Here is an 18,215-nt window from a genome sequence, read left to right on the forward strand (position 1 = left end):
GCCTGCTATTTTGAGAGAAGTGTGTGCTCAAATGGTACTGCTTTAAAAAATAAGTCAAATTTGAATGGTTTGAAAGATGTCCAAGTTAATGATCAAAACCAGCTTTGCACACACCCCCAGCATTGGCTTCCAAATAAATTAGCAGCCTTTGGGGGGAAACTTTTGATTGTATTGGTTGTTTCTAAGGAGTCCAAATGTGTGCAGATATTTTTACTTCTTTGGGATATCATGGAGGGAGAAGAGGAATGTATTTGTTCATTTTGGGGCTGGAATTTCTGATGCAATGATAAGATCTATGAAGAAGTCTCAGACATCTGTGTTGAGTGCTATTTTAACAAGCAATAAACAGCCCACCTTTTTCTTTCATAGTTGTATGTGCTAGAAGTTTCCCTGAAACTTACTTGTTTGGTGGAAAAAATGTCAGATATGGCAATATACACAACGCCAGCTACAGTAGTGTCATAGTCCTGAAATAGTTTACATTTTTTATTAATATATTGTCATTGCAAGCACTTAAAATCTTAAAATATTTGTGCTATCCTATAAGCATTTTAACAAATATTCATGTTAGCCTGCATAAACAAATAAACTGCAATCAATTAACTTTAGGTAAGAGCAGCAATGTAGACAAACCACAGAGAATATAAAGTGCTTCATGTCTCTCTGATCTGAGTAGATAAATTGACAGACAGTTTTTGATATAATTGTGCTGTATCTTTGTTCTGTTTCCAGTTACACTATTGTCCTCCCTCAGGAATCCCTCAAATATGTTTTTTCTTTCCTTTTTTTTAAATATTCAACTGCATGGGAGCAGAGAAAGTAAATTATTTAAAATTATTCTGTGTTTCTGCACTTGTCTGAGTCAGCAGAATACATCTAGGTCATATGTTCCCAAACAGCTCTCATGCAGAATATCTTCTTTCTGCGGGGACTAAGTAGACTCATTAAGGTACAGTTATCTTCTTTCTTCTTCTTTACATCTTCACAAGGCATATAGAAAAATGTCTGAAAATTACTATAATTCTTTTTATTAAATCCAGATAAGCTTCCTCTGAGCTGACCTCTTCTTCCATTATCATTGAACAATCAACTGACGGATAGAGGGAATGCATTGTCTCTTAGCTGCAACAAGTAGCAGTAGACTGAATCACTCTCTCATGCATGCAATTATGAATTCACCAAACACTAGTTTTGTTTGTTTATTCTTCCTTTCCTTTCCAGGATGGCTGCAGCTCCCCCAAGTTACTGTTTTGTAGCCTTTCCCCCGTGTTCTAAAGATGGGCTGGTGGTGTTTGGAAAGAACTCTGCACGGCCTAGGGATGAAGTACAGGAGGTGGTCTACTTTGCTGCTGCAGCTCATGATCCCGGAAGCAAAGTTGAGGTAAGGATGAATTGTTACATTCAAACAGTGAGAAATTACTATTATTGGAAGAAATGAATGTTGTCTTGTTTACTTGTCATATTATGCAGTCCTCGTTCCCTTCATTCAAACCTCTCTTGAGTAGAGAAAAGATTTTTTGAAAGTCCTGAAAGTGAAACTCAGAATGTAACTGTTTTGTTTAATTGAGGAAAAATCCATGATCAGTACTTTCTCCAGCAGACAGGCTGAACTGTTCACATCTCAGATTCCAAGCCTGTCGTTTGCCTTTTCCTTTTAAGGGAAAAATATCCTGGCTAGCTGGAACTAAAAGCAAATTTTTAAAGTTTGTCACTTGCCATATGAATTGTTCTCATTCGTGGTTGTTGTTTGACAGTTGTAATGGGGCCTGACTATGCTAGGCATATTGCAAAACAGGTAGCCAGAAACCTCTGCCTTAAAGAATGTGTGCTCTAGTAAGGGATCATGAGAGGAGGAAAAGAAGAGCATAAGCTTTGTAAGCCAAACATAACTCTTGTACATACAGTTGGCTTTGATGACATGTTCTGCAGCTGAGGCACCCGCATCATGGTCAGTTTTCAGTGCTGTGGCTTCTCTCTGAATCCAGGCTGGACGTGCAGTCCTGAAGCTGGACATTGATGCCATGGATACAGGTTGAAAAGGACCCTGCTGGAAGTAATTTTAATTATAGTCTGTTACTGCAGCCTCACTTTAATGACAGGAGAAATGAAAGGATAATCAGATGTGGAAGGGTGAAGCAAGGGGACAAATGAAACAAGACAGGGAGAGGGGAAAGTGTGCAGTGAAGGTGGAATGAAGAGACTGAGGCAGCAGAAGGAAAGACAAGGATTGGTGGGGGTAGCCATTTTAGCAGAGGACACAGAGCCTGATCTACACTGTCAGGAGCTTTTAGAGTCCACAGGTTCTTGCTCTGGCTGGCAGCTGGGAAAGCAGGAGCTGTGAGGTTCCCTGCATTCAGCTTCTCCTGTCCCTGTGGCTGTGCAGAAGGCTGAGGACACTAGATGTTCTGCACCAGGCTGGTGTCTCTCATCCCTACAGGTCCTTTATGGATATCATTGTTGCTTCCCCAGAAGAGATCCTAAGGCCGGTGCCAGTTTTAATTCTGTCTTTCAAGCGGGATGACCTCCAAATTTCAGAGGATTTGGTGTTGTTCTTTCTAACAGTTAATGTTCTTTTGATTCCTGTTGCTACCAATATGAAGTACAACCCATGAATTATTAGATGGTTTAATCTTGGATATAAAGAAATCCCCTCCCCCTCTCCAAAAGCACTAACTACTGTTAATTGCATTGCCGTATTGGTAGCACTGTTGTAGACCTTTGCTAGTATACAGAACACAAATGTGACAGTAAAACAAGAAGAAAACTTCAGAGCAGTTTTTATAAAGCTTCTCTTCGTAGAACTGGAAATGAAAAAAAAAATCTGTTATTGTGGAAGAAGCTTCCAAAAGCTGCTCTAGAGTGTTTGTATCCTTAAAGGAGAATACTTTGTTGGAACTTAGAGTATTTGATTCTTTTGCCCCATATCTTTAATGAGATTGTCATAATTTGGTGAAGGGTATAATTAAGCCATATCTAATCTATTGTTATCCCTCTCCCACCCCATGATTAACCAGTTTAATGCCTTTTACAGAATTCAGTCATAAACTGCATTCTTCTGCCAGTCCTTTTGGAAGAGCAGGCTAATACTTTTTTTTTTTTTTTTAAATAAGAGTTTAAGCCCTAATTAGATGGGTAGTTTGGCCTCTGCTAGTCTGTGCTACTGCATAATTCTTAATTAGCTAGCCTGAGGTTTTGCAAGAAACATACAGGCTCCAGATGTTCATTGAAATTCTTCCTGTTTCCTCCTAGCACAGAATAAAAACATCTTCAGTTGCTCTGGGAGTAGTGCAAGCAATCACTTATCACTGCATCTTCATCACACTCAGCACTAAGTATTGTTAATGTCTTTTTTTTTTCTTTTTTTTTTTTTTCTCATGAGTATTTTGAGTAGAGTAAGCTGGTTAAAACAAGATAGTGATTTTAATTGTTTTATTGCATCTAAAGGCTGTCTGGTAGCTTTGCACAGTACTTCAACTGCTCGCCTTTGGACAGACTTAAGCATAGGTTTAGTTGTTAGTTTTTCTTTACAGTTCAAGATTTTTTTTCCACCTTCAGAGAGAGAGAGTCTGTTCAATCAAACAAGTCTAGTACATATCAATGTCGCAGAGTAATTCTCTTTAGAAATAACCTTTCTTTTTTATTATTTTCTTTTAAATCTGGCCACTTCAAAGGTCTTTAAAAAAGTAGTATAATCCCCTTTGCTGTAGGAATTGTGAAAGATTGACTGATCAATAAAATACAATCCAAGTTTTAGGCTGCTAGATTTGCTTCTAGATTTTGCTGCTTTATGAACTTAAGGATGCTAGTGAATAAGAAGATTGCAATTTCAAACATGCTAATTCTCTGTGATAGCAGAACCGAAGTAAGGTCTTCATTTTTTGCTGATTAGCTGAAATGTATGTATTCTATTGTAGGGATGTGTCTAAGACTACTCTTGTATTACGACAAATGCATACTTACCTATAGGCAGAGCTTGTGCAAAGCCTGTTAATTCCTTGTGTACTGTTAGTGATACCTCTGAAAGTTAAGAAAACCTTTAAGGGCTTGAATTCAGCTGCTTCACATTTATAAGTAGCAGGCATGCAACACTATATCCACCTTTTAAGCAAACTTATTGAGTTGTCACAGTTAATTAGCTAATGAGGGAGTGGAAAGGAAGTCAAAGCTTCTAGATGTAGCATTTGACATATTCAGAATTATTACTTTGTTCTTTAAAACCTGTGAAAACTGACTGCAGTTCAATTATTGTTGGGTGGGATTTATTTTTTTTTGCTACAGCTTTCCTTCCCTTGCGTTTTGTAAAAGTAACTAAACAGGTCTGAGAAAATTAAATGTATGATATTTTGCAAATGGAAGAACGTGTTTGATCAATTTCATGCTACTGTTTTTTCTAAGTCAGTAATCCTTTGTGCCTCTAACTAAATTTTCCCTCTCGTCCATCCTAGCATTTTTTTTTCCCAAATTAACAGCTTTTTTTCCTTCATTCTATATTGTACATTTGCATTGGTTTCTTATGTTAGATACATGATCCTTTACCTTCACTGGACAATGACAGCGGACTTGCTTTTCATTATATTCTATTCTTTGCAGGTAAAGTAATCCAAAGTGCGTCAAATTTTGATTACTTCTCTGTGACTGTCACTCACATTCTGAACTTCTGTGAAAAGGTGGTTTTCAACACACTAATAACAGCATGGGTTGTTTTATGACTCTCTCAGGAAGTCTGTGTCCTATTTATGTTCTGTGCTGCTCGTGTTTGCAAATGTGATAATGCACAATGTAACCAAAAATGGCACAGTAGTTCAGCTAGGTTATTGCCATAAAGGAATCAGGCAGGCTATGTTATATAGCTATCAGCTAGTTTGTGGCAGGGCCTCAAACAAGGGAATTCAGTGAATACTGCAGGTCATTTTAAGCTTGATCTTTGTGGCTCAATCTACCAGACAAGTAACCCTGCAGCTAACTCATCAACATAATTCCTTCCCTCCATGTCAGCAGGTTCCCAAGACCCTGAACAATGGGGCTTTTCATAAAGGTCTGTTCTGTGTGTGTGTGACAACTTCTGAGAAAGTTTGTTCTTGTCTTGCATTGTAACTTTGCAGTGGCAGATGCTGATCAGCGCTCTTCCTTGTTGTAGTGGATAGTCTAGCAAACTTGTGCATGCAGGTGAAATATTGCTCCCTTAAGCATAAATAGGATCCTTTTTTGATTTCCTCTACTAAGAATAAGGGTGTTCTTTTTTCCCCAGATGTGGATTTCAAGAATTTTTCATGTGTTATTGAGAATTCATGTTGTATGAGTTTTAAGATGCAAGCCCCTCTGTCTTATTTTTAAGGTATATTTTACTGACTAGATTTATATTGTTCTCTAGTAACCTGCTGCTTTCTGTGGTTTTCTTTCCCTGAAGAAGTCTTGGGTGGATGATTTTTTCTTAGATGAATTTTGCAGGTGGATTTTTTTTTAAATTTTATTTTAGATCAACCTCCCTTTCTTCTAATTTGACCTTTTATCCATGATTTGAAAATAGTCGTAGTTGCTTGCTTCAGTATAGAGCTGTCAAAGCTCTTTTAGTTTAATAGCATGCAACTTCTTATGGAGGAGTGCAAGGGGGAAAATAGAAAGGATGGTCTACAACAAAGTCTATCAAATTGTGGAATATGAAAAATTTTTCTACTGTGTTGGTATTAAACACTCTTCTGGGCTTAAAGCCAGATCTCCATGGGGTAGGAGGAATTTTGTGTTCTCTAAAACTTCATGGCACAGTTATGCCTTAGTTGTTTTTCTGTTTTCTCTTTCTTAATAGGTTTTTATTTTATATATATATATATAAAATATATAATATTTATATATATATAAAACAGATACCATTCTACCTCCTCTTGCTCTGAGTTTTCAGAGAAGCAGTAAGTTTTTTGCTGTGCATTGGTCTGAGCACTGCAGAGATAAAAACCTGAAGCTAACAGAATTCTCTGTCTGGTGTTGTAAGATAGATATAAAGCTTGGGAAGTTGACTCTGACTGTATTAAAGTTGGCTTTGTGTTACCTGGAGGTATCTGAATTCTAGTATTTGTAACTTAATCACCAGGCTTCATGCCAGTACCGCAGTTTAGTTCTGGTATACTTTGATTCCCTCTTGTGCCAGCTGTTTGGGTTATCTGCGTTATATCTGGGGATAAGATGTTCAGAATCTGGTTAAAGAAGTCATCAGCAGCTGAATCTACTGAGAATTTGCTCTTTGGGAAGCCTCCAGGTTAAATTGACAGTGCCACACTTAGTCATGTTACTGAACTTGAACCTGGGCACCCCCACTATGGTACCTCCATGGATATGTGAGCAGGCATTTCAAAGTGGCCTAGCAAAGAAATCAGTCCTAGGATATCTTAGAGTTCCAAGGATATCTCTGTGATGGGCTTTTTGTAGCTTCTTTGAAAGCCTTTTCTTACCGTTTTAGAAAATTAATAATCTTCATCCCTATTTCAATTTTATTTTTGCTCATCACCCAGGAGACTGCTAGATTTCTAATTTAAAAACCAAAAGGTGAATTCTTGACTGCTAAATCAACTCTTACATGTAGTCTCTCCAGAGAGTGTTCTCAGCCTTGGATACCATGCTACACTTTGTGGTATTTCATTTGTTAAAAGATTTTTATATTTCATTTTGTATAGTCCATTTCCATACCGTGGCTCACATGCTTGAGGCTCCTTGGTGGCTTGATAGAATAAGTTAGAGTAGGTCAGAGGGTGTGTAGTTCTGCTTTTTGACAGGGGAACTGTTTGGCTTTTTCTAGCCTCTCTAATTCTTTTCCAGAATAAAATCTGTCATCCTGAGCCTTCAAGATAAAGGACACTGCTAGAGATCAGACGCATACAGATTCAAATTTTACAGTTATTAGTTGCAATGAATAGAAACAGCTAGGGACAATATGCAAACACAGAAGCTCACATAAAGTGCTCTAGGGCCTTCATGAAAGGGAAGAACTGTTCTTAATATGAAGTAAGAGACACTCTACTGTGGCAGAAATTGGTTTTGTTCTGTATTTGTACACTTAGTAAATGCTGCTGCTGTTTATATCTGGCTACAACATGAGGATACGAGTACTAGCATAGCATGTGTTTTTTGAAAGCTAGCTACCTGAGGATTCGTTCTGCCACTGAAGAGACTTTTGTTCACCATTCTGGTTTGACTCTGTGACCATTAGAACTTGGGCTGACTACCTGAGGTGTAACCAGGCTAGATTTATCCTGGCATGTGGCTGTCCCCTCCACTGTGGCACAACACTTTGGCTGCAAGTAGGTGATGTCACAGTCATGCTTAATGTGTGTGGTAAAGTCATCCAGGAGTCTTCCACTGTATACTTAGTGCTGCTTAGTGTATAAGCAAGCAGCGCTAACAGCATCAGCTAGCCACATCTGTATTGCATGCTACTGCTTGCATATTTCTCTTTTCAGTGAATGGTTATTCCCACTCCTTTGAGCATTTTTTCCTGTAAATAAGCAGCAAAAGATTTATCTGTAAAACACATTATATCAGGCACGTCCACAGGAGATGGTCTGAGGGCTTTATTGAACAACCATGTTTGAGCTTTCCTGTCCTCCATTTCACCATGATGGGAGGGCCCAGGTAGCCCATGTCAACTGTGGAATCACCTCTCTAGACAGTTCCAATCAGGCTGTCCGTCTCAATGTCTTGATAGCCACGGAGGCAGCAGGCTGCAAGACTGCCTCATTACATTTGCCATCCCCCTTTTGGAAGGGGCTATATGCAGCCATGGTGAAACTTCTCAAGTTACCGCAATAGTACAGATATTTTGCCTATTTTCAAATACGTGCAATGATATGACAGTGTTTGAAGTAGTTAAACAAAGAGTTAATGTCAGGTTGGAGCCTGGATCTCATGAGGGCATAGTGTGGGGGAACTTTTTCTGTAATCTAGAATCTTATGGCCCTTCTTCAAAGATAATTTCTTTCTAAAGCATTCCCTGAATATTGCCTTTGTTATCCAGGGCTGAAGCCTATGTGATTTCCTTGATATTTCATAATGACCTTACTGACAGTGCTAGGAATCAGGCTTCTGCAGCCTGAGTACATTAGAAGCTGCACAATAGTTTCTTTTCATTAATGAAAGAAGAAATCTCTTGTGCTTATGACTGTCGTGTCTGCTTTTGGAATACCTCCAACATAACTGCATGCCCTAGCTAGGGTGGGAGGTACATTTGTGCCTGGTGCTATACTTAGAACTGCCTTGATAAAATTATTTTCTTGATAGCATAAGTGAAATAAAAGAAATGTCATTAGTTTCCAGCCTGCTCAATTCTCTTTAAAGTTGTTGGCTGCCTCTCTTGTATGTGAAGTCTCTGTTCTTTACTTTGATATTTCCTGATGGGAATTTGCTGTCACAGGGCATGATGCCAGTTATGCTGCTTTCAGGGCTGGAGTTCTAGCAAATCAATGGAGCCTGACACCACTCACAGCCTTTGCCACCAAATGTATCAGTATTCTTCCATTTTTAGCATTCATACTCAAAGAAAATGTTAGTGTTAGGAAATGCTGAGGCTGGATGCTTCAGGAATTCTAAAGACTGGGTTGGCAGCAAGCAGAATCACAGCAGTACCTTATGTCTATTTTATTTGTCATTGCCTAGTTTGGCATAGTTCTCGGTAGAACAGGCTGCTATGCTGTTGTGCTGGAGGGATTTGCCAGATCGGTGGGGTGCAGGAGAGGGGACAGGGAGGTCGTGGCTTGCGCTTGCTTTTGAAATCTTGTCATCATCTGAGCTCCCGTTTCTAGAGATCTAGTGGCCAGTGAAGTTTTTTGGTGGGTAGTGTTGTTTTTCTCCCCACTATTTCCTTCTGTGTCTGGGCTGTTATATGCATATGCTCTGGTTTCTGTGGAATAGGTAGCAATAGTTTGCTGCGCTGCAAATCCAGTGACTGGCTTTAGTTGACCTACCTTTATGATTGATGTATGTTGACTATGGGTGAATAGCCTAGTTCCTGTTTCCTGCATGAAGATAATTCTCTTATCTGGCAAAGAGTTTTCTGATGTTAAGGGTGGAGGTGGAGTTATGAAGAGTGAGAGGTTTATGTTTAAAATTAATAATCTATAGTCACATTTGAACCCTAGTTTTTTGAGAAGCTCATACCTATTATTAACAAATATGAATCAAACGCCTGCGTTAAGACATCAGTCCTATTGAGTGCCTACTTTTCTGCTTACTGGAGTAAATAATTCTAATGGGAAGGTAAAGTCTCATCAAGGCTTTTTCATAATTGTCAATAACAATGGCAAATATTGTTGAACAAGAATCAAGTCAATGGTAGTTTTACAAGAGCTGTGAGCTATTATCAGATTAGAATGGTTTTCTTTTATTTAGGTCTTCTAAGGTCATTAATTCGGATAATTAATGTCTATGTACATGAGTTATTGTATGGAAGCTGAAAATAAAAATGTGAAAATATGGTCCATGTTCACTTGTTGTTGGGTTGAGGAATGTAAAGAAGCAATATAGAAGGTGACAGCTGTATTCTGAGGTGTGTAGAGAGGCCTCTGGATGTTTTTTGGCCTCTGATTATATAGTTATAAAGCAAAAGAACTTTTTCCAGAATGTTCTGGATCCTTCAAGCAGGAGCAAACAATTTCCTCTTTCCACTTTCTCAACTGCTACCATTGACAATGAAATTTTTATCATGAATAGCAGCTTTGGAAATGCTTGGGTTTGGAATGAGGCCCCAAGTAATAAGTGTTTGGTAGCAAGGATAGCCAGAATATGTTTTGCAGAGAAAAAGCATTCAGCAGTTTTTTAGCCTAACTATCACTTTTCAGAGTGTTTTCATCATTTTTCCTTCTAGAAAATCAAAGCGTCAGCATAAGCAAGTTTGTATAATAGGGCTATTTAGCCAGAGAATTCTATCCAAGTAGGTTTTATGGAGTACTGAAATCTCCTCCACGCTGCATCTAGGTTTTTGCTTTCTGCTGCAGAGTTGAGAAGGTTCATGTCCTGTACAGCTCTGCAGGATGGCTCCAGCTAGCCGACTACCTGGGAGATGTAGGGAGCCAAGACTTGTGCTGTGCAGGGGTTGGTATCTGCCTGTCTGCAGACCTGTCTCCTGACAGCTGTTCCAGCCATGTCTTCACAGGTAATGTAGGAAGGTGCTTGGCCCAACCCCTTTTCCTGCTGCTGCACATCCAGGAAATAGTTATTCTCTGTTCACTCACACACATGCATTAAGTGCTTATCCAAACAGCACTGACCTAAAAAAAAATCTGAAAAAAAATTTGCACAGAATGTCAAAAATGAGATTTGCTTGCTGACAGCTCAAGTGGAGAAGGAGGAGTCTTGATAAGAAATGTCTGCTCTGGTGTGGCTTGGTTAGAAAATGAAACAAAGGGTGAACTGTGTAAAGTGTTTGTATTAGTCAGATCTTAGCTCCTGGCCAGTGCCAGGGTTGTTGTTGAGGAATCTGCTTCTACAGAATCACAATGTATTACTGTATAAGCAATTTGGTCAAACAGCTTTGTCAAATATTAGAGATTTTCTCCAACAAATACAGCAGATAAGTCCCTGCTAGGGTCTTATTGCCTAAGCCAAAAATCAAAATTAAGCACACAGCAGAAAGGAAGGGGGAAGCGTGTCCCTACTCTATTTTTAATGCCTTAGAATGAGTTACCTGCCCCTCCCTTTTTTCTTTTTTCTTTTTTCTTTAAATTATGTGTCCTCTGTGAGAAATCATCCTCTTATTTCACCTATAATTTCCCTGGTTTTATAGAAAGATGACAGTTTGACCTGTTCACTCAGAATGCCTACTGAAGGTGGCAAGCTCATTTCTTGTGTCCTTGCATGGTCAGAGTGAAGGACTTAAAATGCCATTTCTTATCAAAGATGGTCTGTTATACATTTGAATTGCATGCTAGACTAGCTACTGCTGTAAAAATCATTGCTCAAGACTGGAGGCTGAAGGTGATTATGCTGTGTAATTCTTAGAGGGGGAAAGGTTGAAAAAAAAAAAAAGCTTCTCACAGCTAATGGTCTTGGACTAATTCCTTTGGCTTCAGGTTTTAATGTAGACACACCATTTATTTTCATGGCAAGCAACTTCCAATCCACAAGTCCATTCTGCTCATCCTGCTTGCTTTGAAATGTCTGACCAAATACTCCTTCAGAAAAATGCTGCAGAATACTTTCTGCAAGGAAGATGTTACGACAGGAGTGCTGGACACTAAGAGCTGTCTCATAAATACCACAGAGAGCTTCAGTTTCCTCAAAAGAAAATTCTGTGAAGTTTGGTCCTTGAAGAACTTAACATGACCTCAGTAGTAAAGCCCATTCCTTTGGCTTGTGCAAGCCAATGATCTAATGATGGATCAAGCTCTCTTCCATGCTGCCTGGGAAAACAGTGCTTGTTTTTAAGTCCTAGAGCAAAGGAAAAATAAATTATATGTTATCTTTCAAATATATTTACTTCTTTCTTGCAGTTTCAATGACTTCTCTGAAGCTTTCCTCTGCATTTTGGACTTGTCAATACATCCACAGACCTCTGATTACAGTAGACTATTTAAAATAACAGAAACATCAGTTTTAAGCAAAAACAATGTCTATGTTTTATTTCCTGTGACTGTTTATCAAAGCATTCTACTGAAGCTTTTCAAGTTGTGATTTTTTTTTTTCCTTTCTAGCAGCAGGCTGAGTCCTGGGGGCAGCAGCAGGGGAGGCAGCAAGGGAGAGGGAGAAGCCTTCTAATGTACTTTGCCCAGTTACATTTACACTATGTGCTTTAATAAAGTACTGGAGATTGTTCTTAGGTGAGGTGGTAGAAGGGTTTGATGTTGTTACTATGTACAAACATGATCTGTGGTTATTTACTGTAACAGTACACTCTGTCTACTGGTGCTTTCCACTGATTCTAGCACTTGGGTTCTGCTTGACTCTTTGAAGCCTGCAACTATCAAAATAGATGTATTTTCCCAGACTTTTGCAATATAAGGATGCAAAGGTTCAAACATGACAGTTAAATGTTTAAAAAAATTTCCCTGCTCATACACAAGACATGGACTGTTTTTAAATAACATGTGTCCTGTCTGTACGTTGAAGTCTTGTGTTACTTAAGTCACAGCATTAGATAAAGTGCTTGCAACTGTTTTGCTTTTTCTCTTCCTGCTGTCTCTGCAGTGCACATATATTGAGATTGAGCAGGTGCCGAAGACTCATGCTGTTGTGTTGAGCAAGCCCTCCTGGCTTTGGGGGGCAGAAATGGGAGCTAACGAGCATGGAGTCTGTGTAGCTAATGAAGCCGTCGTCACCAGAGAACCAGCTTCTGAATCTGAAGCCTTACTTGGAATGGATCTTGTCAGGTGGGTGGCTTGCCAAGATGTGATCGGCCTTTGAAACACCAAAGGTTTAAATTATGATGGTACTGAGTAACAGCTTTGTGGTGCTGGCATTAGGAGATTTTAAAACAATATAAGCAGGAGACCTGTCTAGGCAGAGCTCCAGACACAGCTAAGCCAGTACTTCAGACACTTGGAATCTGAATCTGGCTACCAAGTATGTACTAGTCTAATGTGGGTTCACTAAACCTACCTTGTCTACCTACCCTACAGTCTAGCAGTGGCTATTCTGACAGAATAAGAAAAATGATTACATTGTTAGTAAGGAACTGCTAACTAATTTGTAACATCAGACTGCTGGTGTGCCCTTCCTTCTCCCCCACTTTACAACAGCCTACTCTGACCTAAAAAGCATATCCTGGGCTTATAGCCAACTGTAGGCATAAACAAACTACTATGCCTCACTTCAGCCCATGCATTCCAATGCAAACCATTGCCCTTATTTAAATGCTGGCAAACAAACTCCTCTAAGTCTGTTCATTGAAGGCTGTCTGCCTAAAAGGCTTGTGCTGCTCTGTAAGTCTCAACCTGCATGCTGATATTGCAGTGAAGAGAATTTAAAGGAGTTGGGTGGGGGAAGAAAGCTGAAAATGAAAGAACAAGAGAAAATGGTGCAAACTTATTACAAAGAGAAAGGGAGTAAATGGACTCAATTTATTTAAAGATGGAACAGGACAACAACTGTTTAAGCAAATCAGTGTTAGACCCAGCGATCCTGCTGGAATTTGCCCTAGGATACTTACTGAGCGGGCTGAACCAATTTCAGGTGAATTCTCATTTTTCTTGAAAGCTAGTGAAAGATGGGAGAGGTTCTGGATGACTGGAAAAGGTTAAATGTTGTGGCTATACTTAATAGAGTTAAAAAGAGTTGTGGTTATAGACCAGCTTAACCTCAGTTCCTGAAGGGGAAAAAACCCACTTAAATATCAAGGAGTTGATAAATGTTCAATAATAACTGTTAGTCAAGAAAAGTCCTGTCAAACCATTCTAATTTACAAATTTTATGGATAGAGCATAGGACATAGATACCTTGACTTTTAAGAGGGCATTAAAACCTTAGAAGGTATTCTCATAAGCAAGCTGGGAAGCATGAGTTAAAAAAAATTGTTGTTAGGTGTATAGCTGCCTGAAACTGTAATTGTAAATGTTCTCTAACCATGGCTCTGCAGAGATATAGTATCTGGTTCCAGCTACCATAAATGAAGAGGAATAGGAACCAGTTGGAGAGAATGCAGTGGAAATGGGAAATAAGATCAGAGGTCTATAGAATCTGACCAATGAGAAAATCGTGAGGGAATTGGGGTTATGTTTCTCTTTGATATTTTCTCTAAATTCTGTATTACTGAAGGAAGCTGTGGAGAAGCTGTACCTAGGAGGACTAGTGAGTTTAATTGCATTGAGGGAGACCGAATAGACTTGAGGGCTCTTTTAAGAAAATGTAGGACAAGCTTTTGTCAGGAAAAGGGATATGTTAGGTGACTCTCCAAGCTCCCACTTTATTTTTTGCCTCCTACTACCATCCTTTTGAAACTTTAATAAACCATTGGCTTAGGTGCAGAATTGTGCTTATTTTTGCCACAGTTGGTTGCAGTCTCAGAATAGTTTAATATTCAAATACATACATCACCCAGCAGCTCTAGATTTACCCACACTAGCAAATCAGGAGATATCAACATAAGGAGAAACTGCTTATAAGCTATGAGTGATCATCACCTGTAGATATTACCCTCTCTCCCTTCCTTTTCATCTGCAGAAGAAATTGTCTGTAGCTCGAAAGCAGTGAGCGCTTCAGGCAAGGAGAACTCGAGATGTGTTGCAGCCTACCATCTGCCTCTTGTTCCAGCCAAAGTGATTCTTCCTCTTACTGTGAAGACTTGGCCAGTTGCATTAAGCTTCTCTGTTTTGGATCACTTTATAGGATAGAGAGCCATCAAGTACAAAATCAATCATATAGGCTGCGATGAAGCAGCTGGCACCAGCTCTACCACTTTTTACCCACCCGCAGAACGGACTAATTCTATTGCTCAGAATTTATTGAAATAAAAAATAAATGGAGGCATTTTAAGCCTGATTAAGAAATGCACACCTCTGGCCAAATTTTTCTCACACCTGTGTATATGTTGGACTTCTGCATCTGTGTCAGATCTTAGCTGAAGGATGAAGACTGACACACTATGTGCATGTATGACTAGCTGCTTGCAAAAGAAACTAAAAGCTTTATACTCTGAAACATGTTTTTCAGAGCAGGTGTAAGAGTTGTCAACCCGGGAATGTCATCCAGGTAGTAGAATCAAATTTTGCTTGAATGCTCAGGCTCCCCTAAGAGTTTGCTTCTACATTCTCTTAAAGTGATTTTTCTTTTACTGTAGGGGAGACTTCCTCCCTCTTTGAACTCATCTGGATTGTCACTTTTCAATCAGGATTTAAAATCCAGTTAACATGGTCGAAGGCTGTAGGTGGGCGTTAAACAGGCCAGAGGCATGTTTTGTTGTTGGAATAGGAAAGTTCATCCTGCAACCTCATAGACAAATCATTTTTCTCAATAAAGATCACAATGGACATCAGCAAAAATGTATTTCACAAAGGTATTAGCTTGTTTGGTAACTGGCTGCTGGCTTAATGATTGAAAACAGTGTGTTACCTAGGATACTGCTGTATCTGAGGATTAAGACATATATTTATCATAGAATCATAGAATGGTTTGGGTTGGAAGGGACCTTAAAGATCATCTAGTTCCAACCCCCCTGCTGTGGGGAGGGACACCCTCTACTAGACCACATTGCCCAAAGCCTCATCCAACCTGGTCTTAAACACTTCCAGGGGTGGGGCATCCACAACCTCTCTGGGCAACCTGTTCCAGTGCCTCACCACTCTAACAGTAAAGAATTTCTTTCTAACATCTAATCTAAACCTACCCTCCTTCAGCTTAAACCCATTACCCCTTGTCCTATCACTACACTCCCTGATAAACAGTCCCTCACCATCTTTCCTGTAGGCCCCTTCAGGTACTGGTAAGCCGCAATTAGATCTCCCCGGAGGCGCCTTTTCTCCAGGCTGAACAATCCCAACTCTCTCAGCCTGTCCTCATAGGAAAGGTGCTCCAGCCCTCCAGTCAGCTTCATGGCCCTCCTCTGGACTCACTCCAACAGCTCGATGTCTTTCCTGTACTGGGGCCCCTAGAGCTGGACGCAGTACTCCAGGTGGGGTCTCACCAGAGCGGAGTAGAGGGACAGGATCACCTCCCTCGACCTGCTGGTCATGCCTCTTTTGATGCAGCCCAGGACACGGTTGGCTTTCTGGGCTGCAAGCGCACACTGCTGGCTCATGTTGAGCTTCTCATCAATCAATACCCCCAAGTCCTCCTCAGGGCTGCTTTCAATCCATTCCTCGCCCAGCCTATAGCTGTGCTTGGGATTGCGCTGACCCATGTGCAGGACCTTGCATTTGGCCTTGTTGAACTTCATGCAGTTCGCACAGGCCCACCTCTCCAGCCTGTGAGGGTCCCTCTGGACAGACAATTTACAGATTTGTAGCTTGATAGTGTATCACGGCATGCCAGAACATATGAATGATTCTTAAAAAATGAATACAGTTTGTGTGATTGACTTGAGGGGTAGAAGTTGATCCTACTCCATGCAGGCTTATCCCCATCCCAGTTTATCTAAATGGAGAACATGAACCTAGTCACAACAGATAAAAAAAAAAGAGAGAAAACAGATTCCAGCACAAACTTATAAGAAACATTTCTTTTCCATTCTAGGGTTTTATTCAAAAGCTGGTCCTTGAAAGCTGCATCAATATTGCTGCATTGCTTAGCTTATTAGGATTTTCTTCAGATATTCTTTCTACTGTGGCTGCAGTTTGGGTTTGGGGTTTTTTTGAGGCACAGTTGCCTCTATAAAGCACCTGTTTACTTGGGGAAGTACATTCATATGAAGAGATGTTATGCTGTTTTGCTTATGCTGATACAGTTAGAACAGCACAACATTATCATACAAAAGTTATATTTGAAGAAACCCGTAAAATGCACCGTTATTTTTGCATTGTTGTTTTCATTTTTAATCCCTATATCTTTGTATTATTTCTTTGTTCTTTTCATCGCTGGTGCAATCACTGTTTTGGAGCCACACAGAGGTGCCAGTCTTGGCAGGGAGTCAAGAATGCTCTTTAAAATGATATTAATTTGTTTACCAGTTTCTTTCCTTAGAGACATCAAAACTAAATAAGTAGAATGTCATCATCATGTGTGTTAATTACTTCATTTGGAAAGTCTGCATCTGTAACTGATATGTGAAGTTGAAAAGCTTAAGATAATGTTGTTTTGACAAGGTTATAATATGCTGTGATAGCATATTGGAGGCACTGAGGCAGTGGATTGTACTAAGTCACTGAAATTTCCTTAATGAATAATTCAAGCTCTCATCTGGGGGTGAAATTACTTAAAACTTTTCTTCCAGCTCGCCTTGAAGGGTACTCTGAATTGTGTTTGTGGGAGGGTTATGCTGCAGTTTCCCAGGACACTGATGCTGAGATAATTGGCAAGACCTACAGTTCTGTGGAGATGAGCTGTGTGGCTGTTGTGTAGGGTAGGGTTTTTTGTTCTCATTGTTTTCTTGCTGTCCCTTGTGACTGATGGAGCACCCAAACAAAAGCAGAGCCTAGGCCTTTGTTAAATGGAAGTAAATGTAACATTGGAGCCATTTGCAAAAGAAATGATCTAAAAGATATTTCTTCAGCCTGCTGTAGTTTTGACAGAGAAAGCTGGACTATAACCATCTCAGAAGAAAAATTTCAGGGAGACATTATTAAAAGTTTTAGTGTGATGTTATGTCTCTTGTCAGGTTTTGATCTAATTATAACCTAATGCTTTTGGACATAAACTGGGGAGAAGGGAGCAGATTATCACTGTACCTAGTGACTATATGGTCACCAAGGTAGTTGTCAGCCCATTCATTTACCTATGCCAGTGAAAGCTCTTGGAATTATTCTCAGGGAATAAATAAGACATGCTTTTGGCCTGGCTTTTAAATCATATCTATGGTATGTGCTAAGACTGGCATCCCTGTATTGCTCTGAAAAAGTGATTGCACCAGTGATGAAAAGAATGAAGGGATAACATAAATGACTGAAAATGGAGGCAACAATACTAAACAAGTTTCAACTAATATGAGAAACAAGACGAGAGGGAAAGACTTTATAAATGCAAAGTAAGATGATGATGGGGGAGAAATTGTCACTGTAAATTAGAACCTAAAATTCTAGTTGGCTCTCTGTTGCTACTAAGTGATAAATAGATGCTGCTGAGAGAGACAAAAACACTGCTTTCAATAGTTCAACCTAAAACAAGGCTAATAGTGGCCAACTATTTAACAAAGCAGGCCCAGTGCAGAGATCAGATTGAAAAGTGTTTAGATCAACAATTTTGTATTCAAGTTATCAGGACCTGATTTGTGTACTGTAGGTTTTTAGGAAAGAAACAGAGTAGTGTGTTCTTGTCATGTGATTTCCAGGGAAATGGAAAGCGCTAGCATGGTACTTAAATTTACAAAGGTGAATTTCTTGGAACTATCCCTCAGTCAAAATTACTTTTTCCATAGACCTGTTAGAGAAAAATAAACACAGAGGAAAACATTAAGGTCACATAACCAACTGCACTGGTTTTGGCTGGGATAGAGTTAATTTTCTTCATAGTAGCTGGTATGGGGCTCTGGTTTGGATTTGTGCTGAAAACAGTGTTGACAACATAGAGATGTTTTTGTTATCGCTGAGCAGTGTTTACACAGAGTCAAAGACTTTTCTGCTTCTCGCACTACCCCACCAGCAAGTAGGCTG

The 18,215-nt window shown here is 39.6% G+C and overlaps 1 protein-coding gene across 3 annotated transcripts in view; it reads left to right on the forward strand.

The window, feature by feature from the left end:
* SCRN1 (secernin 1) overlaps positions 1 to 18,215 on the forward strand; it is a 41,009-nt gene that overhangs the window by 9,515 nt on the left and 13,279 nt on the right. For all 3 annotated transcript variants that reach the window (XM_054816985.1, XM_054816987.1, XM_054816986.1), the window contains exons 2-3: positions 1,222 to 1,381; positions 12,166 to 12,347. In XM_054816985.1, the coding sequence (XP_054672960.1) occupies positions 1,223 to 1,381; positions 12,166 to 12,347 (341 nt within the window). In that variant the 5' untranslated portion in view covers position 1,222. The remainder of the gene's footprint in view (positions 1 to 1,221; positions 1,382 to 12,165; positions 12,348 to 18,215) is intronic.

This window comes from Grus americana, chromosome 2, assembly GCF_028858705.1.
Source record: "Grus americana isolate bGruAme1 chromosome 2, bGruAme1.mat, whole genome shotgun sequence".
NCBI lineage: Eukaryota > Metazoa > Chordata > Aves > Gruiformes > Gruidae > Grus > Grus americana.